Below are 22,800 nucleotides of genomic sequence, written 5' to 3' on the forward strand. Positions count from 1 at the left end.
ATTGAGCTGAATCCTCCCTGGAGTAAGGAAAAAAAAAAAAGAAACCCGGCATAAGCACCAAATAAAATAAACCCATCCGCCCCTTCTCCCCTCATCAATCCTCAAGGGGTGGGACTACCTCAATCCTCCTTGTAGCTGCTCTCCGGAGGCTTTGAGGACCATGAAGGAGGAAAGTTAACTCCAGAGCTTTTCTTCCAAGGAATAGCAAATCTTCCGGTTGCAAGTTGGGTTGCTTAATTTTTAATTTTTTTTTAAAACTGTTGCAACTCTTCCTTGCAAAGCTTTCCCATGGACCTCTCACCTGTATCTAGGTAAATGTTATGGTGGTTGTGCAACTAACATCACCTTTTCTCCTCCTATGCTGTACGTGTAGTAGCTAGAGGTTAAGGCATCAAGCTAGAATTCCCAGAAGACTGGGAATTCTAGTCCTGCCTTAGGCACGAAAGCCAGTTAGGTGACTTTGGGCCAGTCACGCGCTCTTGGCCCAACGCAACCTCGCAGGGTGGTTGTGGGGAAATAACACAACGAAAGCCAGTTTGTTTTGGTAATTAAGGTAGAGGACTCTGAGCAAAGGGAACATGAATTCTAGCCCCATCTTAGCCATGAAAGCCAGCTGGGTACCTTCCCACTAAAGGTGGTTCCTATTTTTCTACTTGCATTTTTTATGTGCTTTTGAACTGCTAGGTTGGCAGAAGCCGGGACAAGTCACGGGAGCTCACTCCGTTACGTGGAGCTAGGGATTCGAACTGCCAACCTTTCTGATCGACAAGCTCAGCGTCTTAGCCACTGAGCCAACTAAACACTGGTGTACCTTTCGGGATGGGGGAAAATTCCGACACCCACAACTGAGAGAGAACTTTATAGGAGACACAAAAATGATTTCTAAAAGAGCAGGGAGCTTTTAATCCTTTTTAAAATCCACTTCCAGAAATCTCTCCCCATTCAGTTTGTCAAACTAGAAATATTTTCAGGGGATGTAGGTATGTAGGTAGCCAAGTTTGTTGAAAAGAAACTTGGTTTAAACTCTAGTTTGATGAAGAGAAGGGCTAGGGGAGACATGATAGCAGTCTTCCAATGTCTCAGGGGCTGCCCCAAAGAAGAGGGAGTCAAGCTATTCTCCAAAGCACCCGAGGGCAGGACAAGAAGCAATGGGTGGAAACTAATCAAGGAGAGAAGCAACCTAGAACTAAAGATAAATTTCCTGACAGTTAGAAGTTAATCAGTGGAACAACTTGCCTTCAGAAGTTGTGAAAGCTCCAACACTGGAAAGTTTTTAAGAATAGATTAGATAACCATTTGTCTGTGTGTGTGCGTGTCTCCCTCTCCCTCTCTCCCTCTGTCTCTCTCTCTCCCTCTCTCCCACTCTCTCTTTCTCTCTCTGTCTCTCTCTGTCTCTCTCTGTCTCTCTCTTTCTCTCTGTCTGTCTCTCTCTTTCTCCCTCTCCCTCTCTCCCACTCTTTTTCTATCTCTCTCTCTGTCTCTCTGTGTCTCCCTCTCCCTCTCTCCCACTCTCTTTCTCTCTGTGTGTCTCTATCTCTCTCTCCCTCTCCCCCTCTCTTTCTCTTTCTGCCTGTTTGTCTCTCTCTCTCTGTCTCTCTCTGTATGTCTCCCTCTCTCCCACTTTCTGTCTGTCTCTCTCCCTCTCTCCCTCTCTCTCTGTCTGTCCATCTCTCTCTGTGTGTCTCTCCCTCTCCCTCTCTCTCTCTTTCTCTGTCTGTCTCTCTCTCTCTCCCTCTCTCTTTCTCTTTCTCTCTGTCTGTTTCTCTCTGTCTCTCCCTCTCTCTGTCTCTCTCTCTCTTCCCCCATTTCACCCTCTGTTATCTTGCTCCACAGCTAGTTTCTTCACTCTCTGTTGCTTCCTCTTCTCACCCGTGATTTCCCTCCCCCCAAATTGCACATCTTGGGTCCTTTTTCCTTTCATTTTCGCTCTTCCTTCCTTCCTCGCTCTTCGGCTCCAAAGCTCCCTTGGCTGCCCATCGGAGGAGAAACCCCGCGCTGTCTGTCTGACTCCCATCATCTCCTTGCTTTTCTCTTCTCCTCTCAGGGGGCAGCCCACACCTTCAGCCACCCTGGAGGCCAACGTCAACCAGCCGCTGCTTGGCCATGACTCCTCGGAAGATTACGACGCGCTGACAGACAGGGACCCTCGGCTCGTGGAAAAAGAATATTACAGGTACCGTTTCCATTTATCTTGAAGCCCTGAGAATGCCGGGTACTGCCAAGGGAGACAGGTTGTTTCGATGTGCTACTTTTCGCTCAAGGGGCTAGTCCTCATCAGTAGCTAATGCCCACTCTTCTAGATCTGGCTGGCCTTCCTCTTTCCTTTCCCCCTTTTCGCGGTTTGATGACAAATAACACAAGCCGGTCGATGCTTTTCTCCAACCTGTCATGTATTAAGGAAATCAATGGGATTTGATTCAATTAAACACATGGGAGATCAGCCGTGGATTATGGGCTGTAGGAAGAGTAGGGAGTCTTTTTTTAAAAAGCAACCAAGATAAATGCATTGGCCAACCCTTTCTATATCTGTTGTGGCCTGCCAGTGGAGCTGGGGCAGATTCAGACAGTGGGAAGGTTGGGGAGGACGATGGGCCAGTCCTGGAGTCTGGGGAAGGCTCTGATGAGGGCTCTGTGTCAGAGACAGAGAGGGGGCCAGGGCCGTATGCCAGTTATCAGCTGCCTTCAGAGTCAGACAGCAGTGAGGCAGAAGAACAGCTGGAGCCTGTTCCCAGTGTGCACATGTGCAGAGTGGCCAGGCGAAGGGAACAGCTAAAGAACAGGGATCGACTTGGGAGTAAGGACACAGGTGGACGATGAACGGCCCCTCCCAGAGGAAATAAAAGAGGAGTGAAAGGGGAGTGGAGTTTGCAGGAGACCATTAGTTCGGTTAATTGGTTCGTGACTCTCCGAGACTCCTTGCCAAGTTTTGCATATATCGGCCTGGCAGCTCTCCAAGCCAGAGAAGGTCTGTGACTGTAAATCCTCCCTCGAAAGACTGCTGGATTTGAATGAGCAGAATTCACAATAAATTAACAAAAAAAGGTTTTTGTCAGGACCAGGAGTTTCCTTCAGGCTCTTGGGGACCCTGGGTCAGAACAAAACCTTGGCAGGAAAGCTACATCTCCAAAAGAAGATCTCTGGTTCCAAAGAAACTTTTTAAGTCATCGATATTTTCTCAGTTCCGCCTCAGATGTAGAGCCGCTTTTTCTCAACTTCCCTTCTACTCTCCGGACCACATCATTACTGGCACTTTTTTTAAAAAAATATCCTTTCACTTCAGCTTGCCTGTTGCCTGACTTGAGCTGGCTTCTTGCAGAAGGAAAAGGAATTGGCACATCTGCTGGATTGCTCTTGCATGGCAGAATATTTGAAAACCCTCAACAGTTTTTCCCCGAACGCCATCCCTCTGCTAACCAAATGATCCCCTCACCACTGTCAAACTCTTTACTAAATCTGCATTACTATTACTATTAATCTTCTCATCGTTCCTATCACCCGTCTCCTCCCACTTATGACTGCAGGACTGTAACTTCCTTGCTTGTATACGTACGATTTCTATTGATTGTTTCCTACTATGATTTCATGGCTTATTATTGCTTATAATTCTTTATGGATGTATCTTGTCTTTTTATGTACACTGAGAGCATCTGCACCAAAGGCAAATTCCTTGTGTGTCCAATCACTCTTGGCCAAGAAAGATTATTCTGTTCTGTTCTGTTCTATTCTATTCTATTCCTTTCCGTTCCATTCCATTCTATTCTATTCCTTTCTATTCCTATTCCTATTCCTATTCCTATTCCATTCCATTCCTATTCTATTCTATTCTATTCTATTCTATTCTATTCTATTCTATTCTATTCTATTCCTTTCCATTCCATTCCATTCTATTCTATTCCTTTCTATTCCTATTCTATTCCTATTCCATTCCATTCCTATTCTATTCCATTCCATTCCATTCCATTCTATTCTATTCCTTTCTATTCCTATTCTATTCCTATTCCTATTCTATTCCATTCCATTCCTATTCTATTCTATTCTATTCTATTCTATTCTATTCTATTCTATTCTATTCCTTTCCGTTCCATTCCATTCTATTCTATTCCTTTCTATTCCTATTCTATTCCTATTCCTATTCCTATTCCTATTCCATTCCATTCCATTCCTATTCCTATTCCTATTCTATTCTATTCTATTCTATTCTATTCTATTCTATTCTATTCTATTCTATTCTATTCTATTCTATTCTATTCTATTCCATTCCATTCCATTCTATTCTATTCTATTTCTTTCTTGTTCTGTCCTGTCCTGTTTTATTCTGTTCTAGTTCAAGCAGGGGGTTGGACTAAAAGACCTCCAAGGTCCCTTCCAACTCTCTTATTCGGCATTCTGTGTTTAAAAGACATTTAGTTTCTATCTGATTCACACTTTGCCTTCAGCCTATTCTCTTTGGTTCCTATTCTCTCTCTCTCTCTCTCTCTCCTCCTAGGACACTTGGAAACCAGCGTCTCCTCCTTGCTACCTTCGCCGCCGTGTTGGGGAATTTCAGTTTCGGCTTTGCTTTAGTGTACACCTCACCCGTCATACCAGCTTTGGTGAAATCTCCAGTCCCCAACTTGCAACTAACCGAGGTTACCGCTTCTTGGTTTGGGGTAAGTGGCCTAAATTGAGGAATCAAGGGACAGGATGCTGCATAGTTACAGCTTTTCTAAAAAAAAACCATAGTCCTTAAGCGATTTTAAGCGAAGTTGGTGGTTTTTGAACAAATCCATAACTCTGAAGCAACCGATTATGTTGGGGACTACCTATAACTGCTGTTATAGCCCCTAGCAATAGACTTATATACTGCTTTTACAGCCCTCTCTAAGCGGTTTACAGAGTCAGCCTCTTGCCCTCAACAATCTGGGTACTCGTTTTACCCACCTCGGACGGATGGAAGGCTGAGTCAACTTGGAGCCAATTAGGATTGAACTGCTGGCAGTCAGCAGAGTTAGCCTGCAATACTGCATTCTAACTACTGCGCTACCATGGCAAGGAAAGAAGGATGGAAGGAAGGAGGAAAGGAAAGGAAAGGAAAGGAAAGGAGGAAGGAAGGAAGGAAGGAGGGAGGGAGGGAGGGAGGGAAGGAAGGAAGGAAGGAAGGAAGGAAGGAAGGAAGGAAGGAAGGAAGGAAGGAAGGAAGGAAGGAAGGAATGGCAATAGCACTTAGACTTATATACCGCTTCACAGTGCTTTTACAGCCCTCTCTAAGTGGTTTACAGAATCAGCCTCTTGCCCGCAACAATCTGGGTCCTCATTTTACCCACCTCGGAAGGATAGAAGGCTGAGTCAACTTGGAGCCAATCAGGATCGCACTGCTGGCAGTCAGCAGAGTTAGCCTGCAATACTGCATTCTAACTATGGCAAAGAAAGAAGGATGGAAGCAAGGAGGAAAGGAAAGGAGGAAGGAAGGAAGGAAGGAAGGAAGGAAGGAAGGAAGGAAGGAAGGAAGGAAGGAAGATCAATAGCACTTAGACTTATATACCGCTTCACAGTGCTTTACAGCCCTCTCTAAGCGGTTTATAGAGTCAGCATCTTGCTACTCCAACGATCCAGGTCCTCATTTAACAAACCTCGGAAGGATGGAAGGCTGAGTGAACCTTGAGCTGGTCAGGATCGAACTCCTGGCAATGGGCAGAGTTTAGCTTGCAAGAGTCCATTCCAACCACTGTGTCATGATTGCGCGGCCTTCTCCATTGACCTCCCCTCTTTCTGTCTTCTAGTCCATCTTCACCTTAGGAGTCGCCGCGGGAGGGCTGTGCACCATGTACTTCAACGACCGTCTGGGGCGCAAGCTGAGCATCATGTTCTCCTCCCTCCCTTCTGTGATTGGGTTGTTCTTGATGGCCAGCGCCAACGAGGTCTGGATGCTCCTGGTCGGGAGGCTTCTCACAGGCTTTGCGGGAGGAGTCACCTCAGCTGCCATTCCAGTGAGTATGGTCTCTCCACATAGGTCCTTCCATGGAAGATCTCGAGATCATTGATGTTCCTTCAAGGGACTTAGGGATGATTCAAGAGTGCTCATCTTGTGATCTAAGAGGGAGGAGCATGGGAAATTGTTCAAAAAGTCAATAAGAGTTGAAATACTTATGAATAAAAATTAACCAAAGTTACAAATCACTATTACCAATTTCGTTGTATTTAAGTACAATGACAATGAAGATTACACTTATACTATTAAACCCCAAGTATTGAGCACAATGTAAATATAATGGTGATATGAACAATTAATAATATTGCAAGTGTAGTATTATTACACTATTACGGAAGTTAAAATCGATAGGAAGGCAATGGGAGAACTACAAAGGCTAAACACGAATGCCGATACAGAAGGCCATATAATTATTTTATATTGTTATGTTTGTTTGGTTTTTTATGTGTGTGGGGGTTTTTCCTATTTTGAAAGGTAAAATAGGTAGAGGCAGATATTTCTCTCTCTCTCTGGGCAAGATGAGAATTTATCTGCTGAACAAAATTCCGCATTGGCGACAGGGAAGGGCATCTGGCCATTCAAACACTCAGTTGCCCAGACTCCACCCTGCAAGGGATTATGGGGTCGTTAAAAGACGGTGGTGAATGTATTGTTCACAAAACACTCATACATGTTAAAGAAAAACACATATATAAAATGATTTTAAAAATTAAAAAGAGTGCTGATCTTGAGTTTCTCTAGTTGCCTGCATGCCATCAAGTTGGATTGGATTTCTTTTCCTTTCCTTCCTTCTTCCTTTCTTTTCCTTTCCTTTCATTCCCTTCCCTTCTTCCCTTCTTCCCTTCCTTCCCTTCCCTTCATCCTTCCTTCCCTTCCCCCTACCTTCCCTTCCCTTTCCTTTCCTTTCTTCCTTTCCTCCTTTCCTTTCCTTTCCTTTCGTTCCCTTCCCTTCTTCCCTTCCCTTCCTCCTTCCTTTCCTTCCCCTCCCCTCCCCTCCCTTCCTCCTTTCTTTCCTTTCCTTTCCTCTCCTTTCCTCTCCTCTCCACTCCCCTTCCTTCCCAGGATTTCCTCTTTTTTATCCTGTAAAAACCAGGTTTTTCTTACCTAACTGTCAAAAGGCCATAAGTATCTTGAGAAGGTGATGAGCTCTGGCTCAGAAATGCCTTGATTCCCACAACAGAACCACTTATTTTTTAAAAATAAATCTTTTTGGCTTCTCCAGGTCTACATTTCCGAGATCTCCCACCCAGGAATCAGAGGGGCATTGGGCTCCTGTCCTCAAATCATGGCAGTTTTGGGCGCCCTCTTCCTTTACGCTTTAGGCAAGTACTGAACCACTATTCACTGCCGTTGTGAAGTTAGTGACGCGGTCGTTAAGAGAGCGTTGGTTTTAGCTTTGGCTGTGTCTTCTCCTCACCCTAGGCCTCGTGGTGCCCTGGCGTTGGCTGGCCGTCGCCGGAGAAGTTCCCGTTCTCCTCATGATCTTGCTTCTCTTCGTCATGCCAGACTCGCCGCGCTTCCTGATTTCGAAGGGGAGGGAGGACGAAGCGCTGCGCGCACTCCGCTGGCTGAGAGGCCAGGATGTGGATTATTTGTGGGAATTCGAAAAGATCAAAGCCAGCGTTCAGGAACAGGTAGGCCCATGTTAAAGAGAAAACGGCAGGGAGTTAACGGATACCGTATTTTTTGGAGGGTGAAAATTTGGGTGCGTCTTATACACTGAATGTAGACCCACCCACCCACCGTCCCCCACCCTTGGGCCTCTGCCTCCCAGCAATGTACCTCCTTGCAGCAAACGGGGAAACTGGGGCTTGCTGAGGCTGCAATAAGCTATAGCAATCCCTGCAGCCTGAAACAGCTGATGATCAGGAGGCCCAGGCTGAAAATGAAAGTGAAACTTGCTGAATGCTTCACTGGGCAAATTGCTGGGAGGCAGAGGCAGATTTTTTTTTTTCTTGTGCTAATCAGGCTGTTTGCTGATTGCTGGAAGGAGGTAAGTCAATAACTATAAATGCCTATAGAATATTCAGATTTTTAGACTTATTTTTTAAAAGACTGCTTTGTTATTGTTCTAGACAACAAAATGAGGAAGCTTTTTCAAAATAAATGCTTGATCGGAAGAGGCCCAGTGCTATTGTGTCTTCTTTTAAATAGGAGAGAATAATGTATACTTCCAGAAATCCACATCAATTTTAACAGCATCTGTACAAGTGTAGCCTGAAATGTAACACCACAAACACCACTTTGTGGTGGAAACTGGGTGGAAACTAATGGGTGGAAACTAATCAAGGAGAGAAGCAACTTAGAACTGAGGAGAAATTTCCTGACAGTGAGAACAATTAATCAGTGGAACAGAAGTTGCCTCCAGAAGTTGTGAATGCCCCAACACTGGAAGTCTTTAAGAAGATGTTGGATAGCTATTTGTCTGAAACGGTATAGGGTTTCCTGCCTAGGCAGGGGGTTGGACTAGAAGACCTCCAAGGTCCCTTCCAACTCTACTATTGTATTGTATTTACCACTTCTTCCTCCTCCTCCTCCTCCTCCTCCTCCCAAGCTCAGAGAGCACCAAGGACCCCACAATTCAGCCGAGAGCTCCAAATATCCTCTTCCATTTAACTTTCTCTGTGTTCCTCCAGAGTCAACCCATTACTTGGACAGAAGTCCGAAAGCCTCACATCATCAAGCCCATTGCCATCACTCTGCTGATGAGGTTCCTTCAGCAGCTTTCAGGAGTTACCCCCATCCTGGTCTACCTGCAGCTGATATTCGACAGCACGGAGGTGATATTGGTAAGCCCACCTGGAGAGCCGGGGACACCAACCTTAATCCACTTTTAAGGCTCGTGGACTTCAACTCCCAGAATTCCCCAGCCAGCATCACTGTTAAAGATCCGCAGGTGTTAAAGATGCCAAAGTTGGATCCACCCCTCCTCCTCCTGTAGAGGGTCCATGACACTTTTTCAATCCAAAACACACAAGGTGTCACCGTTTCTCCTTCCATATTCAAGATTGGCCCCCAAACAGCAGGTCATGTAATGCAAAAAAAACAAACAAACCATTTCCCCCCCCCCCCAATATTTTCACGTCCCATCACGGCGGTCAGTGGAGCTAGCAGCGAAGTCGAAAAGTGAGGAGGTTGGGGAGGAACGTGGGCCAGTCCTGGGGGCTGAGGAAAGCTCGGATGAGGGCTCTGTGTCGGAGGCAGAGAAGGGGCCAGGGTCGTATGCCAGTTATCAGCTGCCTTCGGAGTCAGACATCAGTGGGGCAGAATAACAGCTGGAGCCTGTTCCCAGTGTGCGCATGCACAGAGTTGCCAGACGAAGGGAAGAGCTAAAGAACAGGGGTCGACTTGGGAGTAAGGTGGAGGATCAATGGGCCCTCCCTCCCATAGGGAATAAAATAGGAACGAAAGGGGAGGGGGCTTTTGCAGGAAACCATTCGTTCGTTTCAAGAGTGGAAAGTTCTGTTTGTGATTATAAGAGTTAAATGCCCTGCGTTTGGAAACTAGTTATCTGGCAGCTCTCCGAGCGAGATAAGGTTCGTGTGGATAAACATTCCTCTGAAAGAATGTTTGCTAAGACTTGCTGACAGTGAATGAAAGGAATTCAGAGTCCTGTAAATAAAGGAGGTTTTGCTGGGACCAAGACTCTGCTTCATGCTTTCTAAAGAAGCCTAGATCAGTACACCCCCTCCTCAAATTCTGTCTCTTCCTAACCTCAATCTCTCTGCCGTCCTATCTTATATTTTCCTCTAGGTTCAATCTAAAGGAAAGATAGCTCTCCCTCTTCCTTTTTTAAAATATAAAAAAAACTGGCAGAAATAAGTCTCCTTCAGAGCACGTGAAGCTTTCCCAAATAGAGATCAGATAACTTTTATTGTCGTTTTTCGGTACACCCAACGGCACACGTTAAAAAGGGCAGGTTTTAGAAAAGAATGAATGAATCAATCAACCAATTTGATTGACAGCTCACAGCCATTATTGTGACTTTACAGGCCCCTGAATATGATGCTGTTATCGTGGGCGGCGTCCGCTTAGCCTCGGTCCTGGTGGCAGCTTTCTCAATGGATAAAGCTGGACGGAAGATTCTTCTCTATGTCTCGGGTATGGGTTTTGTAGTCCTTCCTTTTACACACGCCTATACAGATACGATCACAGTGGAAACCAGAATTTCTAGAGCTAAGCAAGGCGATAGTTAACTGCCCGATGTTGCGATGCTTTTGCCCTGTCCTTAAGCAAATCCCTGCGGTTGTTAAATGAATCACATGGCCATTAAGCAAATCCAGCTCCCTCCCACGGACTTTGCTTGTCGGAAGCCGGCTGGGGAGGTCTCAAACGGAGATCACGTGACCTGAGGACGCGGCAGCCGTCATAAATATACCCCAGTTTGGATCACGTGACCGCAGGGAATGTTGCAGCGGTCGTAAGCGCGAGGGCGGTTTGTAAGTCACTTTTCTCAGTGCCGTTTCAGCTTCAAATGGTCACTAAATGAATGATTATAAGCCAAGGACTCCCTGCAAAGGCGAGGGTGGATAATTCAGGGATAACCATGTTGCAAAAGAGATTTCTGTGTTGGCTTCGAGATGTTGTTTTCTGCTGTGGCCCACCAGCGGCCAGGAGAGCTGGCAGCAGAGTCGGAGAGTGAGGAGATTGGGGAGGAAGATGGGCCAGTCCTGGAGTCTGGGGAAGGCTCTGATGAGGGCTCTGTGTTGGAGGCAGAGAGGGGGCCAGGGCCGTTTGACAGTTATCAGCTGCCTTCAGAGTCAGACATCAGTGGGGCAGAAGAACAGCTGGAGCCTGTTCCCAGTGTACGCATGTGCAGAGTGGCCAGACGAAGGGAACAGCTAAAGGACAGGGGTCGACTTGGGAGTAAGGCCACAGGTGGACGGTGAATGCCCCCCCCAGAGAAAATAAAAGAGGAGCGAAAGGGGAGTGGAGCTTGCAGGAGGCAATTCATTCATTCGGTCGTTAGATTCGTTTCAGGAGTGAATGTCCGTGAATCTCAGAGACTCTATGCCCAGTCTTTCCTTGCTCCTCATTTGGAAAATATTGACATGGCAGCTTTCCAAGCTAGATAAGGTCTGTGGTCATAAATACTCCTTTGAAAGACTGTTTGCCAGGCCTATGCTGAAGGTGAATAAAAGCGGGTTTTTGGGACCAGGACTCTGCCTCCTGCTCTTTGGAGAATCCTGGCTCAGAACACTTCCCTTCCCTTTTTTTCCTAGCTTGCCTCATGCTCGCCTCCAACTTGACGTTGGGTTTCTACATCCGCTTCATCCCTCAACTTCTCCACAATTCGTCGACGCTGGTGGGGAATGGGACCCACGCGGGCATCGGCGACACCTCCATGTCGGGTCTCACGGCGATTCCTCTGGTGGCCACCATGTTCTTCATCATAGGTAAGCCGGGAAGGCTCCAGATCAACTCCAGAAGGCGATCAGCTGTAGAAGAGACTGCAGAAGGATGTTTTCCAAGAAATATGGTGGGACAATCAGCCTCTCAATTTCTCTCAATAGAATAGAATAAGTTGGAAGGGACCTTGGAGGTCTTCTAGTCCAACCCCTGCTTGGGCAGGAAATCCATAGAATGGAATGGAATGGAATGGAATGGAATGGAATAGAATAGAATAGCAGAGTTGGAAGGGACCTTGGAGGTCTTCTAGTCCAACCCCCTGCTTAGGCAGGAAATCCATAGAATGGAATAGAATAGAATAGAATAGAATAGAATAAGAATAGAATAGCAGAGTTGGAAGGGACCTTGGAGGTCTTCTAGTCCAACCCCCTGCTTAGGCAGGAAATCCATAGAATGGAATAGAATAGAATAGAATAGAATAAGAATAGAATAGCAGAGTTGGAAGGGACCTTGGAGGTCTTCTAGTCCAACCCCCTGCTTAGGCAGGAAATCCATAGAATAGAATAGAATAGAATAGAATAGAATAGAATAGAATAGAATAGAATAACAGAGTTGGAAGGGACCTTGGAGGTCTTCAAGTCCAACCCCCTGCTTAGGCAGGAAACCCTATACCCATGATGGCGAACCACAGGTGGCACGCAGAACCCTGTCTGCGGGCACCCCAGCTATTGCTCCAGCCCAGCCCCACCGCACATACATGGGCGCCTCCCGCCAACCACCTGGTCTTCGGGTCTCTGCCGCGCATGTGCAGGGGGCGGGACCTTTCCCGATCTCCACAGATGCCCCCCCAGCAGGCCTTCCTTTCTCCTCCATTTCTTCCACCTGCACCAACCTGGAAGCCAAAACGGGGTGCTGGGAGGGGGGCGCATGCACGGGGGATGCGGTGGTGGGGTGCATGGACACTCGCATTGCATTTTGGGGATCGGGGGACGCACACATGCTTTGGGCCCTTGGCACCAAAAAGGTTAACCATCTCTCCACCCCTTCAGACAAACAGTTCTCCAACCTCTTCTTAAAAACCTCCAGTGTTGGAGCATTCACAACTTCTGGAGGCAAGTTGTTCCACTGGTTAATTTTTGCTTACTTGGATCTGATTGATGGGATCCAAAACTTCAAATCGTCACTAAAGGAATCGTTTTAAGTCAAGGATTAACTTAATTTCTCCGCTGCTCCTGACTTCTTTTTTTGTTTGTTTCAATGGTTCTTCTTCTTCTAGGTTATGCCATGGGTTGGGGTCCCATCACATGGTTATTGATGGCAGAGGTCCTTCCCCTGAAGGCACGAGGCGTGGTCTCTGGTCTTTGTGTACTTGTGAGCTGGTTGACTGCCTTCGCCTTGACCAAAGTCTTTCTGTTAGTTATGGTAAGAACACAGTAAAATCTATAGGTTCTCCTTGCACATCTGTGCTAGTCGTTCCCGACTCTAGGGGGCAATGCTCATCCCCGTTTCAAAGCCGAAGAGCCAGCGCTGTCCGAGGATGCCTCCGTGGTCATGTGGACGGCATGACTCAACGCCGAAGGAGCACGGAACGCTGTTCCCTTCCCACCAAAGGGGGGGTCCCTATTTTTCTACTTGCATTTTTGAACATGTTTTCGAACGGTTGGCAGAAGCTGGGACAAGTCACGGGAGCTCACTCCGTTACGCGACGCTAGGGATTCGAACCGCCGAACGACCGACCTTTCTGATCGACGCTCAGCGTCTTAGCCACTGAGCCACTGCAAAATCTATAGGTTTAATCATCTTCTCCTTTCATCCAGGGGACAACGAAAGTCTTTCAAATTTAAGCGGACCTGGTTTATACTTGGAAAAGAGACCACTGCGAAATGCCCAGATAGTAGGCTAATCCGGGAAAACAAAACAGAGGAGAATATTTGTAGCTCCGAATTGAAATGTGGAATCCTTGGTGATCTCTGAGCTTGTTGTTTTCTTGTTACCCAGCTAGGTAACATTATCAGTGTTGGTGAGTGGGGGTTTGTTCTCTGCTTATATACAGTTTACATACAGATAAACAAGGATTCACACTAGACAAACAAGCAAGGGGAAAACAATGTTATTAAGGAGGGGGTTTCTATGGAGAAAATCACACCTGGCCAAATCTGTTGTATATAAAGAAGGAGCAAACCCCCACATTGATAGTGCTATCTAATTGGATCATGAAATGTCTGCAAGAAAACAACCCAGATCAGAGCGATTGTATATAAACAGGGAGCAAATCACGCTCCTCCTAGCACTGATGATGTTACCTAGTTGGGTCATGAAACGTCTGCAAGAAACTAAGCTCAGATCTATTGTTTAAAAACAGGGAGCAAATCACGTTCCTCCTAGCACTGATAATGTTACCTAGTTGGGTCATGAAACATCTCCAAGAAAACAAGCTCAGAGAGCACCAAGGACTCCACACAGTAACTAAGCCACAATGGAGTTTGTACCATTTTGTTTTCTTTCTTTATTTTGCCAATACTTTTTAAATCTGATCATCTCAACTCCTTTGTTCTATTTTGCAGGAAAAATACGGTCTGGATGTGCCCTTTTTCTTCTTCAGCGCCATATGCATCATCAATCTCTTCTTCACCTACCTCATCCCCGAAACCAAAGGGAAATCCTTGGAACGGATCGAGTCGTATTTCCGCACCGGTCGGAGATCGTTCCTGGAATCCTTCCGGCGCCCGAGGTGAGCCCAGCAACTTGAGTCTGGATGCTGAACGCAGCCCCTTCCGACGGAAATCAGCCTGTGGTTATATCAACGGCGGTCCTTGTCTCCTCTCTCTCTCTCTCTCTCTCTCTCTCTCTCCCGTGAAAACCGGGAAGGGCTCAAACCAATGTCCTGCGCATCGCTCGCTGAACCGTAATAATAATAATCTGAACAATTCCAAGCAGAACGAGAAATTCTGCAACTGAATCCCGTCGTTGTTGGGGACCAATGATGGCGGCGGCCAAGGCTGTCTTTGATGGTCCCTTCCCACCGCTGCAACACTGTGGGAAAACACGCTCCCCGGCTTAACCTGCCTTGTTGCTAAGAATGACAGATCACCGTGATTTAATGATAGCGCCGCGTAAAATATGAAGCGTGAGCAGGTTAGTTTTTGTTTTAAAAAAAAAAAACCCACAGATGTCCTATTCTTTAGACTCGGTCCCCAAGAGAAGAAAACGTGGGGAATTTTTAGGCTCTAGAGGGCAATTCGAAGGAATACATTCAAAGTGGGTTTGTAGGTGACTTTCCTGGCAGGTACGTTATATTACAGCTCTGACTTATTTGTACGCGTGTTTCTTTTCGATGCTTTCCACATCTGAGAAACGTGGGCGAAAGGGCAGAAGATAAAACGCGGGCAGTTCTCGACATACGACATAAGAATCAGGGCCCAGAATTTCCCATGCTAAGCGAGGCAAACCGGGAACTGAGTCGCGTCGGATTTTACGAACCCTGGTTTGGTTGTTGCTTTTAAGCAAATCACTACGAATTGTTACCGAACCCGTCTTCCTTTGCCCGCTTGGCTTGTCGGAAGATCGAAAAATCGTGACACTTCAGGATGCTGCAGTTGTTGTAAATAACACGCCGGTTGCTTGAATGTTGATCCCACGGCCGTGTTGGAATGATGCGACGGTTGTCAATGCGAGGACCAGTCATTGGTTGCTGTTGTAACTTCAGACGGTCGTTAAACGGACTGTCGTAAGCCGAGGAGCACCGGAACCGGCTTTGTTTTAAACTCGAGAGCAATAGAAGCAGCGTTAGAAGTGCCTTGGGTTAAAAATTCCAGAGAATTTCCACCCGCTCTCAAGTTTTTCAAGCTATTCTTCGCACATACCGAGATCCTTCCCAAAGAATTTAACAAAGAAGGCTAGAAACTTTGACGTGTTTTTTTTTTTAATGCTGTGGAAGGAATAGGAATGAAGTAAGCACTCATAAGTATAGAAAAGGTGATAAAAGATTATTTTTAAAACAATTAGTAAAGAACTTACTATTTTTTTCCCTGAAAAGGGTAGCAAAAACTGGACTTTAATTGCAGTTAAAAACACTCTTTGCATGCCCACAATTTCGATTTTAAAAAAAAAGCATTAAAACCACACGCCTCATTCCCAGAGGTAGAACGGCGTTTTTTTTTTTATTCACTGCATACACAAAAAGAAATTCCATGAGAGTCAATTTTATAAAACGGCAGTCAAAGAGATAATTGTCTAAGAAAAACACACTTTCTTCAAATCTAGTCCCTTCGTCCCCCCACCCCTTACAGTTAAGCTTTTTATCTTTCAAGACCACGGAAGGGGAAAAACCAACAACACAAAACCACTTGAGCTGCTGATAGAATTTATAAATAAGGGGTTAGAAGCTGCCTGTTTGATTGAGATAAAAGTAGTAACCAGAAGTCAAGATCTCGTCATTGTTAACTAAGCCATAGTTAGTTAAACTTTGGTTAGCGGAATAAGCACCATTTGGCTGAGGATCGAACGGTTGGGTGTACCGAGCTTAAATCAAAATCAAACATCACCCTGAAGGGTCAAACTAGTGTCTGAGCCATTATTATTTGTTTTGCAAATGTAGAATTCTGCTCTTCCTCCAAGATAGCTTGTATTTCGCCAACGGCTAATCCTTGACTTAAAAACCTTTTGTTTAGGGACGGTTCGAAGTTACCACCCTGGTCACGTGATCAAAAAATACAGATGCTCAGCAACTGCTTCCTATTTACGACGGTCTCCTTTTGCGACTTTCTGAGTAGCCAAGTCAAGGGGGATTTGCTTAACGTGCTACAAACTGAACGGCCCCAGGGATTCATTTAACGATTGTAGAAAACGGGGCACAACTCCCCTTAACAACTCTCTTGCCTCTTAGCGACTGAAATGTTGGGCTCTCCATCATAAGTCAAGGACTGCCTCCCTGGTCTACTGTCCCTTTTCATCCGCGTCCTTTTAAAAAAAAAAAAAGCAGTGGAAAAACCGTGGCAACGTTAGGAAGAGATCTTCTGCCCACTCTTCAAAATTTGAGATGCAAACCGGAACGGAGGCTTCTGTCTCTTCCGAAAGCAGCCAAAGAGAATTCACCCGGATGTGAAAGAAAAATAAAATAAAATTCTTCCTTGCACCTGATTTGATTTCACTTTTGACCTGAGATCTTAAGCAGGGCCGGGAGTTGTCAGACCCCGTTTCAAATCCTGGAAAAAAACGGCAGCGTATTAAAATTCACAGTGACGCAGAAATTCAGGGCGTAAAAATGGAATTCATTTCGGAAGCACTTCAAAAAGAACACAGGGGACTCGGAGCAAAAGTCTGCTTCAAAAAGTGGGGGAAGGGGGAAAAACGTCACACCAACTGCGCCTGCGTGTTGTCTGTCGTCCCATCGCCTGGCTTTTGTTGAATTTGTTGCATCCTGGCGTACGCGATGGCATCTCCCCTGTGGAACACAACAGAGGTGTCGAGAGATCGCTCCGCACAACGGAATCAGGTCCACACCTGGAGTAGACCTTCAAGAAGATTGCATCTTTTTATTTAATATTAGCCGATAAGCCGGCGTTTCCCGGGTATTTATTTATTTATAAGGGGGAAAATGTCCGGACCGAATGTAATTTCTACTGTTGGATTTTCCCCCTTATCAGAGGGAGCCCCCTTGTGGAGTACCATGAAGCCGTTACCATGGCAACTCCACTGCTGTACAGTAGAAGCCATTTTACGGCAGTACAGTAGAAGCCGTTTTAAGGCACAACCAAATTTAATTCCCCAGGAGGAGGAGGGGAAAAAATCTTACTTTTTACCCAGCGCAGACAGCCCGTAAAGCACGCCCGTAGCAAAGGCAATGGCGTTGCCGAACAAGGTAGTCAGAGTCAGGCTTAGAATAACCGGGAACACAGCCATCCTGGAAAGAAAGAGAGACAAACCAGAGATAAAAGCCAAATTCATCACGATTTAGCCAGGAAAGATTCAATGGAGACACAAAATGGAAAAATAAGACAGGGGTTGTGTTTTTTTTTGTTGGCGTCTTGGGAAACCTTTCCCTGCTACCCACCAGATATTCTGAAGCCCAAATCAGCCCAACAGCGTAGAGGTAGTCCTCAGTTTAAGACCGATTGCTCAGTCACCCATGTTACGCCCTTCCTTGCCGAAAAAGCAGAGTTATGACCCGATTGCCACCGTTCTTCAGCAAATCCCTGCCGTTAACTATGTCAATCGTGCAGTTGTCAAGCAAAATTCGAAACGTTGAATCTTTGCTAAAGCAAGGGTCGTAAGTCGAGGACTGCCGGCAGTTATCTTACTTGGCAAGGGCACTCAAGGAAACCATTCTTCCAGCGTTAATAGGGATCGGTTCAAGGTTTCTCGGGGTGAAAGAGGCAGTGTCATCGCAAGTCCTCTGGTCATAGAAACAGAATGATCAGACAGAAAGGGGACTTTGGAGGTCTTCTAGTCCAACCCCCCCCTGCTCAAGCAGGAGATCTTATACCATTCCAGGCATATACCGTCAATGGAAGACTAGAACAACAGCTACGGAAAAACAATATTGGGTTACGGTCAGTGAGTAAACGAGACAAGATTTTTCTTCCCACAAAGACAAGGGAAAGATGCTGGCAGGTGATTTTGGAATTTCCCTCCCCCCCTTTCCCCACTTTTCACGGGAAATATCCAATTTCTAAAGCTGGCCTCGATCCCTATATGGTCAGGTTCACATCATCATAGCCGTTTTGTCAGAAATGGTGTAGGGTCTCCTGCTTGGGCAGGGAGGTTGGACTAGATGACCTACAAGGTCCCTTCCAACTCTGTTCATCTGTTAAAAAGCCTGTCCAGTTCTCTTCTTAAAAACTTCCAGTGTTGGAGCATTCACAACTTCTGGAGGCAAGCGGTTCCACTGATTAATTGTCCTGACTGTTGGGAAATTTCTCCTTAATTCCAGCTTGCTTCTCTCCTTGATGAGTTCCCACCCGTTGCTTCTTTTTCCTGCCCTCAGGTGCTTTGGAGAATAGCTTGACTCCCTCTTCTTTGGGGCAGCCCCTGAGATATTGGAAGACTGCTATCAGTCTTTCTCTTCATTACGTTAGACATACCTACAGCAGCCAAGATGATGAGAGGATTGGAGGCTAAAACACACGATGAACGGTTGCAGGAACTGGGCATGGCTAGTCTAGTGAAGAGAAGGACCAGGGGAGACAGGATAGCAGACTTCCAATATTTGAGGGGCTGCCCCAGAGAGGAGGGGGTCAAGCTATTCTCCAAAACACCAGAAAGCCAGAGAAGGAACAATGGATGGAAACTGACCAAGGAGAGATTCAACCTGGAAATAAGGAGGAATTTTCTGACAGTGAGAACAATCAACAGAAGTTGCCTTCAGAAGTTGTGGGAGCTTCATCCCTGGAAGCTTTCAAGAAGAGACTGGACTGCTATTTGTCAGAAATGGTGTAGGGTCTCCTGCTTGGGCAGGGGGGGTTGGACTAGATGACTTACAAGGTCCCTTCCAACTCTGTTCATTTGTTTATAACCATTCATTGTACAGCTCAGCCTCCAGAGCCCTTAAAAAGCGAGGCTGTTTGCTAAGACCAAGGATAACACAAAGATAACACTCACCCACAATAGAAAAGTGCCTTCTGCCAGGGACGCAGCTTGTCTGCTCTGGCTGAGACAATATTTGCAAACTCAATGAACTGGCAACAGAAGGGAGCTTCGCATAGTATGAGAATGAAGGCATTCAACCTTGGGAAGAAAATAAATGGATTCAGTTAAGGCAATTCCCATCTATCCTCCTGCACAGAAAACCTTCTCTTTCTAGCCAGTTTATTTTTTAAAAAATGTTTCATTTTCCCCCCCCCCTTCATATAAAATACAAATGAAAATAAAAACTGCAGAAAAATTGGTTGAGGAAAAGGGAAAAAAACACAACCAAAAGGCCCTGATCTCCAGATTTTTTTTTAAAATCCGGTGCCGTAAAATTGCGGAGTTAAAATTCTAATCTCAACTTTTTACTTAACGTAAGAATAGTAAACGCTCTCCATTTCTGTCGCAACAAAGCATTGAGCCCTGAAAAATCAAATCCAAGTTTTCTTTTTTTTAAAAAAACAACAACCAGTAACAGAGTTGGAAGGGACCTTGGAGGTCATCCAGTCCAACCCCCAGAGGTGATATCAAACAAAGCTAGTTAATGTTTCTTTTCCCTAATTAAAGTAGCTAATTCTAACCATCTTGGCCAATTCCAGAATTTTTCAATCTATTCTTCATAGGAATTGATGTGGCTTTCCAATTTGGCAGGTTCTCGCTGCGGTCATTGGGGAGAAAATTCAGAATTTTCTCCCCAATTCATTATAGGTGTAACCTTCCTAGCCACTGCTTTGAGGCTATTGACAGAAACGTATCCGTCCAGCCACGGTTGCAAAGAAATGATCCCAGATTCGATCAGGGAAATTGACTTCATACTTACATCATCCAGACTCCTGCAGCTATATTCAGAGGGTAAATAGTCAGGCACATCCAGAGCCCGGAAAAAGCACAAGCTGGATGAAAAAGAAATGAGAAGAAAGGAAGAAGAAGTTGAAGACAAGAAAAATCACATAGTAGGTACAGCTAGTCCTCAGCTTATGACCACATTTGAGCCCAAGATTTCCGTTGCTGAGCAAGACAAGTGAGGTTTTTTCCAGTCTTACCAAGGGTACCTAGTTGGGTAATGAAATGTTTGCAAGCAAACCATCAAGCTGGGAGACCACCAAGGACCTCACATTTCTCCTCCTTCTCCCCCCCTCTTCCTCTTCCTCCTCCTTCTCTCCCTCCCTGCAAACCCCACTTCCTTCGAGCACTGATGATGTTCCCTAGATGGGTCACGAAATGTCTGCAAGAAATCAACCAAGCCCAAAGCTACTGTGTGTAGACAGAGAGGGAGCCACGCTAGCCACAGCTGATGTTACCTACAACTGAGAAATACAATCAAGATCAAGGGAGGTATTAATACCACTTTATAAAGCCTTAGTAAGGCCACACCTAGAGTACTGCATCCAGTTTTGGTCACCACACTATAAAAAAGATGTTGACACTCTAGAAAGAGTGCAGAGAAGAGCCACGAAGATAATTAGGGGACTGAAGGCTAAAACATACGAAGAATGATTGCAGGAACTGGGCATGGCTAGTCTAGTGAAGAGAAGGACCAGGGGAGACAGGATAGCAGCATTCCAATATTTGTGGGGCTGCCCCAGAGAGGAGGAGGTCAAGCTATTTTCCAAAGCCCCCAAAGGCCAGAGAAGGAACAATGGATGGAAACTTAACAAGGAGAGATTCAACCTAGAAACAAGGAGGAATTTTCTGACAGTGAGAACAATGAACTAAAGGGACAGAAGTTGCCTTTGGAAGTTGTGGGAGCTTCATCACTCATGACTTTCAAGAAGACTGGACTGCTATTTGTCAGAAATGCTGCAGGGTCTCCTGCTTGAGCGAGGGGGTTGGACTAGATGACCTACAAGTTCCCTTCCAGCTCTGTTAATCCGTTAAACCAAGCTTGGAGAGCACCGAGGATCTCGCAGTTGTCCTCTGCAAATCCCATTCCCTCCTAGCACTGAGGACGTTCCCTAGTTGGATAACGAAACGTCTGCCAGAAAACAACCAAGCTCAGAGCTGCTGCGTATAAACACACAGGAAACCCCCTTCCCTTTTAGAACTGATGGCGTTCCCTAGTATGGTAACGAAACGTCTGCAAGGAAAGCACCCAACTCAGAAAGCACCATGGCCCCCACAATGTTAGGGGAATACAATGGTTTTTCCTAGTGGGTGTTTCCTAGCCTGGGATTTCCTCTTGGTGCCCTCTCCATGTACTCACCCTATCTGACTGGCTTAACCCCCAGAGCTCCACTGGAGGCTGCCACTGGCTTAAAAACCGTCCCGTTTTTGTTGTCCCTGAAGGGCAGAATAACCAGGCAGGGCTGCTGCCCAGCTGATGGATTACATTACATTATCCTTGCAACACGATCTTCTCCGATGAATTGAGCATCGGTTCCATTGAGCGTAGCTCACCCAGGTAACTTGATTCCAATATTTTTTCAAGGCATCTGAGCCTTGCCCGGAAGCTGAGCCTTAACCGGTGGCTGAGATGGCAATACACGTGTCCCCCTTTTTCAAAATAAAATGAAAATGAAAGCCTGTATGGGGTCTCCAGAAACAGGTAAAAATGAAATTTGGACATAGAGAGATTGAGAGAATGATAAAATGAGATAGATAGATAGATGATAGATAGATAGATAGATAGATAGATAGATAGATAGATAGATAGATGATAGATAGATAGATAGATAGATAGATAGATAGATAGATGATAGATAGATAGATAAATAGATAGATAGATAGATAATAGGATAGATAGATAATAAGATAGATAGAGGTTAGGTAGATAGAGATAGATAGATGATAGATAGATGGATGGATGGATGGATGGATGGATGGATGGATGGATGATAGATAGATCTGTCTCTTTCTCTTTGTCTCTCTCTCACTATCTCTCTCTCTCTCTGTGTATCTTTCTCTCTGTGTGTCTCTCTGTCTGTCTCTTTCTCTCTGTTTTTCTGTGTGTGTGTGTGTCTGTGTGTCTCTCTCTCTGTCTCTCTGTCTCTGTGTGTGTCTGTCTCTCTGTGTGTGTTTGTGTGCGTGTCTCTCTGTCTGTCTCTCTCTGTCTGTCTCTCTGTCTGTGTGTGTGTCTCTCTCTGTGTGTCTCTTTCTCTCTCTCTCACACACACACACACAACTTTGAGTACAGCCCAGCCAGCAAGAAAAGCATTTCCATCAAGAGGGAATCAATATTTAGGAGGTGGCAACGGAAGGAATGCATGCGTTCGGTTGTAAAGAACAGGTCATTTTACACACACACAGACACACAAACAAAGTCCCAGCAGGACCAGGGTTTTGGGGGTTTTTTGGTCCCAGGAGAAAATACTCACAGAGGGCCCCTAAGATGCCAGACAGCCTGCAGAGCCATCTGTACCACCAGGTCATCCCATCATCCTGGGTGGCAGCTGGTGCCCCATCGTCGGCTTCGCGCTGCTCCTCCTGGGGATTCATCCTGCCTGCCCCTCCCTCCCCTTGAGAGACGGACTGGCCACGCTGCTAGTCCTCAGGGCATCCCCAGTGCCCAAGGAGGGCTGCTGCCCACCGGCAGCTGCAGGCGGACAATGGAGAGACAGCCAGCTGCCCTGCCCCCCTTCCAGCCGCTGAGGCTTCCCTACACATTGCTCCCTGTGGCAATGCATGCCGGGTCCCTCCCCCCTGCAGGAGGAGGGCAGGGAGAAAGCTGGGCTCATCCCCAGATGTGGAGAGTGAACTGGCCAGAGAGGGCGATGGTGCCCGCATCATTTTTCCCCCCTGGCTGAAATTGGACCAACAGATGCACAGACTCTGTGATAAAACCCGTTCATAATGGCTTGTTTTTTGACTTTCTACACTCACCCCATCTCTTTAGTTTGAAGTTAGTTGGCCAAGGTATC

At 46.0% G+C, this 22,800-nt stretch overlaps 2 protein-coding genes across 2 annotated transcripts; one reads left to right on the top strand and one right to left on the bottom strand.

Annotated features, from left to right (window-relative positions):
* Positions 1–80: 80 nt before the first annotated feature.
* Positions 81–15,112, top strand: SLC2A6 (solute carrier family 2 member 6). The gene is made up of 11 exons (XM_081967279.1): positions 81–311; positions 2,045–2,173; positions 4,487–4,649; positions 5,760–5,966; positions 7,191–7,290; positions 7,391–7,602; positions 8,605–8,757; positions 9,961–10,069; positions 11,191–11,364; positions 12,594–12,739; positions 13,882–15,112. Exons 1-11 carry the CDS (start codon positions 289–291, stop codon positions 14,050–14,052), a joined length of 1,587 nt encoding a protein of 528 aa, XP_081823405.1. The 5' UTR covers positions 81–288; the 3' UTR covers positions 14,053–15,112.
* On the bottom strand, positions 14,485–22,532 carry CACFD1 (calcium channel flower domain containing 1). Its single transcript, XM_081967332.1, has 5 exons — positions 22,258–22,532; positions 19,764–19,836; positions 18,917–19,042; positions 17,112–17,219; positions 14,485–16,760 (listed from the first exon to the last, which is right to left on the bottom strand). The coding sequence occupies exons 1-5, from the start codon at positions 22,376–22,378 to the stop codon at positions 16,670–16,672; spliced, it is 519 nt and encodes a 172-aa protein (XP_081823458.1). The 5' UTR covers positions 22,379–22,532; the 3' UTR covers positions 14,485–16,669.
* Positions 22,533–22,800: the final 268 nt, after the last annotated feature.

The sequence above is a fragment of the Natrix helvetica genome (genome assembly GCF_964273705.1).
Source record: "Natrix helvetica genome assembly, chromosome: 15".
NCBI classification, from domain to species: domain Eukaryota; kingdom Metazoa; phylum Chordata; class Lepidosauria; order Squamata; family Natricidae; genus Natrix; species Natrix helvetica.

Coding starts and splice junctions, on each gene's coding strand:
- SLC2A6 (XM_081967279.1), top strand. CDS start 289: ATGGACCTCTCACCTGTATCTAG. Junction 2,174..4,486: donor GTGGAAAAAGAATATTACAG/GTACCGTTTCCA, acceptor CTCTCCTCCTAG/GACACTTGGAAACCAGCGTC. Junction 10,070..11,190: donor GATTCTTCTCTATGTCTCGG/GTATGGGTTTTG, acceptor TTTTTTTCCTAG/CTTGCCTCATGCTCGCCTCC.
- CACFD1 (XM_081967332.1), bottom strand. CDS start 22,378: ATGAATCCCCAGGAGGAGCAGCGCGAAGCCGACGATGGGGCACCAGCT. Junction 19,837..22,257: donor TGGCATCTTAGGGGCCCTCT/GTGAGTATTTTC, acceptor TTTTTCATCCAG/CTTGTGCTTTTTCCGGGCTC. Junction 19,043..19,763: donor GCTGCAGGAGTCTGGATGAT/GTAAGTATGAAG, acceptor TTTCTTCCCAAG/GTTGAATGCCTTCATTCTCA.